This window comes from Triticum dicoccoides, chromosome 4A, assembly GCF_002162155.2.
Source record: "Triticum dicoccoides isolate Atlit2015 ecotype Zavitan chromosome 4A, WEW_v2.0, whole genome shotgun sequence".
NCBI classification, from domain to species: Eukaryota; Viridiplantae; Streptophyta; class Magnoliopsida; order Poales; family Poaceae; genus Triticum; species Triticum dicoccoides.
In genome coordinates, this window is record NC_041386.1 from 596,827,643 (window position 1) to 596,839,115 (window position 11,473).

General features: G+C 47.4%; 1 protein-coding gene across 1 annotated transcript; it reads right to left on the reverse strand.

The window, feature by feature from the left end:
* Positions 1-2,884: 2,884 nt before the first annotated feature.
* LOC119289298 (histidine-containing phosphotransfer protein 2-like) lies at positions 2,885-6,092 on the reverse strand. The gene is made up of 6 exons (XM_037568658.1): positions 5,926-6,092; positions 5,712-5,833; positions 5,543-5,611; positions 4,030-4,101; positions 3,576-3,648; positions 2,885-3,199 (listed from the first exon to the last, which is right to left on the reverse strand). The coding sequence occupies exons 1-6, from the start codon at positions 5,983-5,985 to the stop codon at positions 3,164-3,166; spliced, it is 432 nt and encodes a 143-aa protein (XP_037424555.1). The 5' UTR covers positions 5,986-6,092; the 3' UTR covers positions 2,885-3,163.
* Between the last annotated feature and the right edge of the window lie 5,381 nt (positions 6,093-11,473).

Consider the following 11,473-nt stretch of genomic DNA (forward strand, 5'->3'; position numbering starts at 1 on the left):
GCGGCCTCAGCTCTCGGGGACTCCTGAGCAACAAGCGAGGGCTCCGGTGGGCGACACCCGCTTGTACACATGACTGACGTGCAAAGTCGTCCCATGGATGGGTTTGGGGGGGCCTCCATCAGCATTTTGATGACCTTTCCCACAGCAGGGATGGCTGGTGGTGTATTTATATGACACTAGTAAGAGCACACGTGCAACACACGTGTCCACCAATACTCATAATTTTTTTGTGAGTGACCATAAAAATATCAATGCACAACAATATACATTTTTAAAGCACATCACCAGTAAAGAGACATAAATGATGTACATGTTCGCAAACATAACATAGGATGAACATGGGTCTAATTAGTAATCATGCACACAAGGCATTTCTCAGCTGATGTAGACATTCAATCAAACACAAGATACCTTACAAATTTATTTTCAAATTTTGTGGTAAAAGAACCAAGAGCTCCACTGAAGTGTTGCAATACAACCGGAGAAAAGTCAGATATATCTTTTGTGTAATATATGCTTAAGAAATTCTCGCACAAAATATGATGTTTTCTTTAAGATTGGTCTCTTTAAAATTTGCTAAGTATATCAAATACTGGCATAAATGGAATACAGATGATCGCATGGTCTCCAAAGAAAAGGAGGGGTGTGTCTCAATCTATTCTGAAAACATAGTCATGGATAATGTATAGACAAAACATGTGCCCGTCCGGTGAGCACATCATTCATCGTATTCAACTCCATACTCTTACAACAAATCTAGAAGGATGGAAACGATATACCAACTCACACACAAAATAAGCTTAGCGTTTACTTCATCTGCCTGTTCTTGGTTTGTCGTGTGTCTCTTTGTCTTGATTGTCGAGAGCTCCACGGCCATCTCCTTATCAGCAACTGGCTGCACCGAGACTTCTTGTTTGCCAGGCCAGGGTGTTGTAGGAATGGACATTGTACGGGCAATTGATCTTGTTGCTGAACTGAACCATGGGGTGATATCAACATGTGTACCAATACCTAGTAATCATGCACGTCTCTCTATAAACATAAAAAAACTAATAACACTTGAAGAGTACAAAAAATAAAAAACACATTATTCATAGTGCAGTTCATCCAAAAATATTCTTGAATAGATGTTTCCGGAAATTTCTTCAAGAAAATTGAAAATAAATTATGAAATGGTGTATCAAGTAAAATGAATAAAATATAGTGAATTACCTATATGCAGGAATGATTCAAGAAGTTCATTCCACCTACCAGCAATAAATTGTATCAGGACAGTGATATAATTTCTCTTTGGTTTGTGTATATTTCTTTTTGAACAGTACAAAAATTTGAACCATAATTTTATAGGAGAGAACACAAGTTACAAGAGCACCCCAAAGGGGGCGACATCCACGCTCCAGCACCAACACATATTACAATGGACTACTCTGATAATCCAGCCATCCTCTTCCCTCCCGCAATAGGTCAGAAAGAATGAGAACACAGAGGTGAGCATTATTGAATGCCCTAGCACTGCGTTGCTTCCAAAGGCTCTAGCACACATGCATCACAAGATAATCAAAACCACACCATTACTTTGGGAATGAACTGGCGAGACCACCCCACCAATCCTGAAGATTAGCAGTGACGGAAGGAGCAGGGACAACATCAAGAATCAAGATGAGTCGATCGAAGATAGCGATGCCATACCTGTCGAGCATATACGCACTGAAGCATGATGCGATCGACAATGTCCTCATCCTACTCAGAGAAAAAGGCAAAATATGGTCCTGCAGCCCTCTTCTGACCTGACGATCAGATGTCCATACTCGATGACGCGAAGCCAAGCAAATGAAAATCTTGTAGTTCCATGGCACACATCTATTCCAAAGTGCCTTAGCACCAGGAAAGCAAACAGCTCCTTCAGACAGAAGAATGTACTGGTTCGTGTATATAACACTTCACAAATTCTGCACCCTGACCTTCCAGCACAGCTGATGCAAACTTGATGAATTCAGAACTCAACAATGAATTCTTTCGGTATCCTTAGCACAACAAATTCAACACATATTTTGGCCGGTCTTTGTCTGCTCACCGAGAAATTCCACATGAATACCCTCATCCTAAAAAACACTGTGTCTAATGCAGGCACAACCTGAATGCTTACTGGTTGGAGCACTTCAATCATTCACATCATTCTTCAGCCACACGATCACCTGTTCACAACCCAGGTATATCAAATGAGGCCACCCTTACTCATATAATCAAGCTATGCATCTCTACATTTGGGCTGTAAAATTCCAGGACGAAACTGAACACAAAGTGCTCTTGTATGTGATTAAATTTGAAATGGATTTTTTTATGATGTAGGATGCTTAGAAACTAAAGACGACCTCGAGGCAAACACCGCATATTAAATTAACCTGTAAATTTTTTCCAAGAATTTCTTGCGTATGACCTATATATATATATATACATTCAAGGACTTATACTCCCTCGGATCCAAAATAAGTGTCGAAACTTTGAATAAGGTTGAACTAACCTCAATTCAAAGTTGTGACATTTTTTTTGATTGGACGGAGTACTTTATTGTACATATAGTTCAAATGTGATTCATGTCCATTAAATATCTGCCTCGCTGGTGGACCGCAAGCCTTGTGACCCATGAAATGTTGTCCGGCAGCACCTTCCGGTGGCCCTCCCCATCATATCTCCTTTTCTCCTCTGTCTGCAGAATGATCAGTTTAGTGTTGCGGCGATGCTATGAGATTCTGATGGTCGTGGCGGAGGCCAGCAAGGAACACCTCTCAGTACACCAGCCAACAACAAGATTTTAGCCGGAGGAAATAGCATTTCACAAGACGGTATTAAAAACATCGAGCAACATACAATAAAAACCAAGACAAAAAGTAGCCAACCAAGTATAGAGTTTACACACAGCCGCAGACCAGTCATGACACACAAATATATGGAGTTGACAGACAAAGACACTGACACACAAGAGAAAAATTCCAGTTGCAGGGTGCTTGCGAGCCCGGAGTGCCGAAGCAAGAATTTTATTGTGATTCCACGCGCACTGTCCAAAGCCCAGCAACCGTTGAACTGCCTACATATTCAAGGATACATACACCCTATCATTCCAGATCACATGGGGCTATGCTTTTTTGGCTTCGATTACTGCTACTTAATTAGGACCCAAGGTTGCAATCTGCTTCTCCAACTACATCAAAACAAGAGTAGATTAATGATTATGACAGGTCTACAAAGTACAGTGGTGCTTAATTTATGTCGGTATATTTTTCCAGTACTTGTCAAAGGTTAAGTTAAGCTGGGAAACACAACTGGTTTTTTGGAGTTAGCCTAAGCATCTAACGAACCATCGTGACAATATTAAGACAGAAACATTCAACGCCAAATGGGACTTTCATAGACCTCGTACTAAGTGCTCCAGAAACCAAACAATTTCAATAGTTACAGGAATAAGATCAACGTTATTACTTTTTATTTATCTTAAACAATGTATGACCAGTCTACATATTTTTGATACTTTTGAGAAGTTGGAAGTCAAAAGCCAACACAGGCACATAAGATGCTACCTGCATAATGGTCTGTAGCCTGTCGCGCACATCGTAGAACTCATTCCTAAGAACATTCAATGCCATGAGGCACCTGAAATAATGCAAACACACCACACTGTCACATTCTGAAGTAGTTAAGCAAACTGAACCGGAATGCTTCGGAAATTGTAACCGAATGTTTGAGAAAGAACTCTAGCCATCTCAAAACTTAATTGTGGTATAAACAAATGTCTAGAATTAACAAATTGCAAGAGAATTATCATACAGATAAAGAAGTGAGTTATATCAATCAGCTGATTGGAGATGAAGTGAATAAGCAGGTTAGTGCTTATGAATATTAGATTAATATGAGCCAAAAATAGTGTCATTGAAGACAAAATAAGTTGGCAGGTTTCACACAGGGGATTTGATAAGCACAGAGAGTAGAGAGTAATTACTGTGGTACATATATAATAAGGTAACAAGAACTGACCTTTCTTTGCTTTTTCCCTCATAGAACTGCTGGAAGTGCACGCATGCAAGGTTAACTTTCCTAGCACCAACGCTGATACATGCCAAAAAGAGCACGATCAAGAAACTAGAAATTTCCCAAACTTAACAAACACTATGGAATGTTGAACATAAGCATAATTGCGGTGTCATAATAATATTACAGAGGAGCTATTTGTCAAGTGTTTGATCACCCAAAACAGAAAATAGTGTTGGTCTTATGTGCTATAGCAGTTAGTAGTGCTAGAGATATTTATAAAACGTTAAAGTTTCCCTAACCAAACGGCATTAATATACATCGGCATTTCCACTGCATGAAACATAACTAAACTCGTCTTTTTGAATTATGGCTGAATGACAACACCAACTGCACGAGGCGCACGCCCACAACGTATACACACCCACGCCGACACATCCAAATAGAGACAACATCAATGTATGTAGCGGGGAAACTGGAAAATAGCCATTTGCGTTACATAGAGGAGATCATTAATACTATAAATATTTTCATAACGGCAACTTTTATTGGTGACCTAAAATAATGCCATTGTCGAATATCACATTCAATAGTACGAGAAATTTCCACAAGACGGCAAAGTTTTCCTAGACGAGTTTTAGCGTTGCCATTGGCAGGAATGCTGACAATTCCGTTATATGAAATACGAAACACAACTAAACTTAGCTCTTCTATTTATTTGTATATGACAACCGCAAACGACACATCACTAACACATCCGAATAGAAACATGGACAAACGAGAATACCCACCATCGCCGTAATGCTGAATAGCATATCACTAGCTCAACTAAAGTTGGCTCTTCTAATTATGGCTAAACGACAAAACAAATGGCACGAGACGCATGCCCACGATGTATCCACCAACCCCGACACATCTAAATAGAGACAACATCAATGTAGCGGAGAAACTGGAAAAACAGCCATTGGCGTTATGTAGAACAAGAGATCATTAATACTAGAAATATTTCAAGAATGGCAACTTTTATTGCTGGCCTAGAATACTGCCAATGCTGAAATTCACATTCAATAGTACTCGAATTTTTGCAAGACGACAAAGTTTTCCTTGACGCGTTTTAGTGTTGCCATTGGAAGGAATCAATGCAGACAATTCTATTATATGAAAGACTACTAAACTCAGCTTTTCTACTTATGTATGTACGACAACTGCAAACGACACTGCGCCGACACATCCGAATAGAAACATGGACAGACCGCGAAATCGCCATTGGTGTTATGCTGAATAGCATACCGCTAATTCCAGGAAGGCTCGCAAGACAACAAAGTTCTAATTTCTGATCGAGCCATAATAACATTGCGGTTGGATGAATGCCGGTGCTTCCGTGAGGCACACGAAATACAACTAAGCTCGGCACTTGTACTCAGGGTTACAGAATAGCGCAAACAACACCAACGGGGGGTATGCCCACCATTTCAATGGCACGATCGACATTGATGCAGTGTGGGAAACAGATAATCACCTGCCGCTGTACTCCTTGAGCTGGTGCACTAGTTCGCCCACCATTTCGAAGTCGACGACGGGCAGGTTCCTGGGAGGGAATCACAAATTAAGCAGAGGATACGAAATCAATACCCAGGACGATGGGGCTAAGGAAAGCGGAGGGCTTGGTGCAGTGGTACGGCACGGACAGAAGGCTGGTGATGTCATTAAGCATCATGTCGGCCTCGTGGAGGAACATGTTGATGACCTCGGGGACGAAGCCCTCGTCCTGCGGCGGCTGAAGCTCTTGGTAGTACTCGTCTAGAATTCCCTGGATTCATCCATCAATACGGCGATCCGGGGGACAGAGCGAACACGGACGAATTCTGGCCCAGAATTGAGTTGAGGGGAAGGACGACTCACCATGGCGTACATGTAGCTGACGCGCGTGTTAAGCTGGCTCCTTAGCTCGGCGGCCGACATGGCGAAGGGAGGACAGAGCGAACACAGAGATGGAATTCGATGCTGCTGGCGGAGTGGACGAGGATAGAGGAGTGCAGGCAGGTCACGGAGGCTCTCTCACACGGAGCCTTTTGGCAGGGAGTGCTCGTTAAAATCTACTGGGCTGGCCGCCATCAATGAAGAGCTTGAAGAGGAATGCAGGCAAGTCACGGTGGCTCTCTCAAGGAGCCTTTTGGCAGTAAGTGCTCTATTGGCTGGCCGTCATCAATGAAGAGCTTCAAGTTGAATATGGCGTATGTGCGAGCATGCATGCAACTAGTACATTTTGGTGGATTGATGATGGATGCCGGACCAGCCAAGAAGGCAAGAAGATGTCTTTGGCCACTCGTTCGGCCCTTAGCCAAGGCCCCACAGGTCACTGACGGAAGGAAGGCAGGAAAGGGTCACTTTTCCAATTGCATAGCCCATCACTAAATAGTGCACATATGTTTATTGCTAATGAATATTTTTGGCATATTATATTGTTGAAACAGAAACTCTTGCCCTAGCTCACCGCACCTCCCTCTCTGGTCACCTGACTCTCTCCTGGCTCGTACCGAAGAAGAACAAAGGAAGAAGGAGGGCACACAGTGGAATTTTTTCCGGCCTGAACGCCCGCCGCCCGAACGGCTTTTCTCCTCAAGCAACAAATTTGAGCCACACCTATAACACACGTGAGGGGTGAGGGTTTATACGTGCGCGCACCAACGCTCCATGACGCGCACCAGACACCACCCCACTCACCCTCTCACCACGCCCCGTGCTCCGCGGTTCACGCGCCCGCTGTGCACACACGCACACGGATGCGACCGGGTCCAGCACCCAGCGCGATCACACACCTACATATCTCGCCAACTACCCCCCCCCCACACACACATGGCTACGGACCCGATGCGGCCTGGACCACGCCCGACACGTCTGGCGCACGCACGCATGCGCACCCGACGCGCCCTGGCCATAGACGCGGCTTATTTGGCTATCATTCAACCCGTAAGCCACGGCCTGGAGCAGTGCCGGCTCGAGCTTGTCGCCGGCCTCCGCGATGAGGGCTTGCTACGCCGCCGCCAGCTTCCGAAGCCCTCGTGCACTCATGCCGGAAGTGCCCTCGCTAGCCACAATTGTAGCAGCGCCTGTGCCATCGTCGTCAAGGTCGAGTCAGCCTCCGCCCCGCCGTCTGTGCCGCCATCATCATCAGCTACTTGTCTGCTCGTTTTCCGTCAGCCTGCGCACGCCGCCGCGACCTCTTGTCGAACGTCTTCAGCCGGCCGAGCGCCCCCTCGAACGTATGGTCTTGACGTTGCAGAATTGCTCATTGTCGGCGACTGCCACGTACAGCCGGTCGGGCACCGAGTCCAACAGCTTATTCACCATATCGGCATCCTCCAGCATCGTCCCGATTATGCCGCCATGCCACCAATCTTGCCGGCGAATGCATCCAGCGACTCACCGTCCGCCATACGCAGACGCTCGAACTCACCGTGGAGGGTGGCTAGCCGCGCCGCCCGGACCCGATCAACTCCAACAAAACGGGTCTTCAAGATGGCCCAGACCTCCACCGCCGTCTTCTTCATCGACACCTGCATCAGCAGGTCTTCGGAGAGCGCCCCGAGCAGGTAAGCTCGCGCCGTCTTGTCCTTATTTGCGACGACCGCCGCCACCTCTTCCTCCGCTGAAACCATCGCCTCCCAGAGCCCGGCCACATCCAGGTTGGCCTCCACCTTGATTGCCCAGGTGGCGACCAAGCTCACCGCTGGGGAGGTATGGGACTCCTTGAAGGTGAGGTTCGTCGGCGCCGATCGGGTCCGCGCGGTGAGGCTGGGGACGCTGCGCGGTGAATTTGACCGGATGAAGATGGCGGACGGCGAGGAGCTCGACGTGTACGGCGGGAGGCTCGCGGCGATGGCGGCGAGGTACGCCAACCTCAGGGAGACGCTGGGCGACACGGCGCTCGTCAAGAAGTTGTTGGATACGGTGCCGGAGCGTCTCTTCCCCGTGGTCGCAGGCATCGAGCAGTTCCACGACGTGACGACGATGGCGTTCGACGAGGCGCTCGGGCGGCTGCGCGCGTTCGATGAGCGGGTTCGGCGCCGTGGACATGACGGCGGCGAGCGCGGGGTTGAGCAGCTCCTCATGACAGCGGCGCAGTGGGCAGCGCGGGAGCGTCGACACTAAGCTGCGGCAAGCGGGGCCACTTCAAGCGGGAATGCCCTAAGCTGCGGAGGGTGCCGGCGGCGGAGCAGGCAATGTTGGCGGACGTCGGCGTCGAGGATGGTGGACTTCTCTAGGCCATGGCTTAGGGGGTGAATGTTAGACAAATAAGCCGTACATGCATACGTGAGCTAGGTAGACGTGAGATGCATGCATGTATTAGCTGCGTGTAGTGTGTGCTGTTCTGTTGACGGGAATCGGGGGAGCGTTGGAGTCGGTCCTGGCGGGCGCGCATGACCTGGGCATGTACGTGCATGTCGCCAAGGGCGCGTGGATGGCGCGGGCTGGATCGAGTGCTCAGCGTGATCTGGGACGTTGGTACGTGCCCGGCGAGTCCCAGGGTATAAATACCCCAGCATTGTCACAGATGGATCTGGAGTTTGTTGCTCGAGGAAAATATAAACGGCCGTTCATGCGGCCGGCGGCGTACGTGCGCCGGGGCAAACTCTTGCTGTGTTTTTCTCGTTCTTCTTGCTTCTTTCTTCTACGTCTGTGCGAGAGAGAGAGAGAGAGCTGAAGGTGAGGAGGAGAGCTAGGGCTAGACACCAACACTCACCATTGAGCACAGGGACCGACATCAACAGCGAGCTCCCCGATCCGCCGGCGTACGACACGAGTGACATCGCCGGCGATCACCCAGCTTACGTGGCTTTGATGCCAAAAGTTGGAGCAGAAACTCTTGCCCTAGCTCATCGCAGCCCCCTCTGGTCACCTGACTCTCTCCTGTCTCATACAAAATAAGAAGAAAGGAAGATGGAGGGCACACAGTGGACTTCTTTCCGGCGCACGAACGCCCGCCGCCCGAACGGATTTTCTCCTCAAGCAACAAACTTGAGCCACACCTATAACACACGGGAGGGGTGAGGGTTTATACGTGTGTGCACCAACGCTCCACGACGCGCACCAGACGCCACCCCACTCTCCCATACACACACGGGCACGATCGGGCCCAGCACCCAGCGCGATCACACACCCATAGATCTCGCCAACTAACCCACACTTGCGCGTGCACACACACACATGTGGCTATAGACTCGACACGAACCGAACCACGGCTGACACGTCTGGCGCACGCACGCACGCTCGCCCGATGCGCCCTAGCCATAGCGGCGGCTTATTTGGCTATCAAATACCTTTTACATAAAAACACAAACACACCCCCCGGCTATGGGGCGACTCGGGGGTGACCAAACCATACCGCCTGAGCCCCCTCTCTCCTTCCCCTCCCATTCACCGCCGCCATCTAAGGACGCCGCCAGATTCTGATTGCATACGTTGCAAAGTAGCATCCCGGTTTCCAGTGCTCTTGTGTAGCTCCGGACCTCCTGCAGGGCATTAGCTCGCTGGCCCATAGCACCCCGCTTGCAACAGAGCATGATGAAATGCAGCATTCCAGATGACTTTGGCGAGCAGTTGTGCCTGGCGAGCTTGTAGCAAAACACCGGTGAGATCGCCACACCCGAGCAGGTTGCAACGCAACACCCATGTGACTTCGGCTAATAGCCACGCCAGGCTAGCTTGCAAGCATGACGGTGGCCGCACGCGATGCTGCATCTTTGGCTTGCAGCACCCTGATCCAGCTCCTTTACAACCCTGAAGCACCCAGCGTTCTCAACGAACAGCCATCCCAGATTATGATACGCCACCGACCGGCCTCGAAGCATGAGCACAACAGATGTTGTGACCACCCGTTGAAGCAACGATCATTGTTACATCATTGGCGAGCTCCCTGGTTGCAAAATCGGCCCCGGCTACGAAGCCGACGAACTCCGTGGTTGCAACGTCGGTGAGGCTCTGCAGGTATCACATCGGCGTGCGAGCTCGGCCTTTTAATATTGGCCGCCAGCAATGCTCGATTGAACCAACAATGGTGAATGGACCACTGGCTACAACAGCATACACCGATTGCAGCACCCTGTCGAGGTTCTAAGGTTCTAGCACAGGCGAATGCTGCTGCGAGCAGCGCACCTTGGGCAGGATCCAGAAAATGGTACAGGGGAGCTCTGGTGTACGTGTCAGGGGTAGGAGACGAAAATGAGTGGTGAACACTTCGTCAGTTGGGATAAGGAAGGGGAGGGCACTGCGGTGTGTGGGAGGCGACTTACATCCGTGATGCGATCGGTCGGTTCATGTAAAGGATTTTCATGTAAAAACAGACTTTTTGAATAAAGCAGCTTACGTCCGATTGTATTCTCTTCACTAAGAATACCAAGGTTTGTCATTCCTCCACGCAACTTCATATGAGAGTAGAATGGTCGACCACGTTCAATACCCAGAATTCCAGTTTTTTTTAATATCTTCGGTATTTCCAAATTTTACAATTCATGTGGGTGCGTCTGGAACCGTGTACACCTTTGTATTCCTGTATTCACATGATCTTATGTCAATGTAAGGCATTTCTCTTTTGCTGCGGTTGGTGAAATTCGCTAATATTACTATATTAAAAATGACCACAACATATTTAATATGCACCCATTATTGTCTAACTTTGAAACCTAATAAGTAAGAATATGTTGAGTGGCACAAACTCTCTGTACCTATGTGATGATTATTTATAAATTGACGGCATCAATCTGTGATGATTTGACTTCTATGATGATACAATATTTGTTGGTGGTTGGCGGGAGGTAGATAATGGTAGAAGGAAAATGGCATTGTTATCATGGCACAAATCAATTCTTTGGAATGCAAAAGTTGGCATAGGCTTTAGAGAAACTAGATGACGCCCCGCGCGTTGCTTTGGGAATTGGTTGCAATATATTTCAATGAGATTTGATTGTGTGGAATATAAACTTTTAGATTAAGAACACATGAACAAAATAAAAAATAATATGACTTATTATATTTGATAAAATATTTATTGAATATAAGCTGAACAATAGAATGATAATTATTTTCCCATGAATGGTTGCATGTGGTGGTGGGTCTTTATGATACATGGTTGCATGTTAATGTGGGTCTTATCCCATCCATAATTGTATGATGATGTGGCATGCTTGCATGTTAAGATAAATAGGTTAGTGAAGATTAATCTCTTAGGTATATAGGATTCGAGCATTTAATCAAGCCCTATTAGTAAGCAAGCTTGGTTGACTTTGGACTCTTCCAGAAGCATGTGTGCAAGGATTCTTAGATAGAACTATTATCCTAATGGTAATGTGCTGTTACCATTTTTTTGGCAATGCATCCGTAGTGTGGCGTGTAGTAGAACTTGTGACGCATCCATAAGGACTTACCTCAATCCATAGATCACAAATGGACC

What these genes read in the sequence shown, in the direction of transcription:
- LOC119289298 (XM_037568658.1), bottom strand. Translation starts at nt 5,985, where the DNA reads ATGTCGGCCGCCGAGCTAAGGAGCCAGCTTAACACGCGCGTCAGCTAC. An exon ending in AATGACATCACCAGCCTTCT is followed by an intron (nt 5,612 to 5,711) that starts GTCCGTGCCGTA and finishes ATTCCCTCCCAG; the next exon opens with GAACCTGCCCGTCGTCGACT. An exon ending in CTCAAGGAGTACAGCGGCAG is followed by an intron (nt 4,102 to 5,542) that starts GTGATTATCTGT and finishes GGCATGTATCAG; the next exon opens with CGTTGGTGCTAGGAAAGTTA.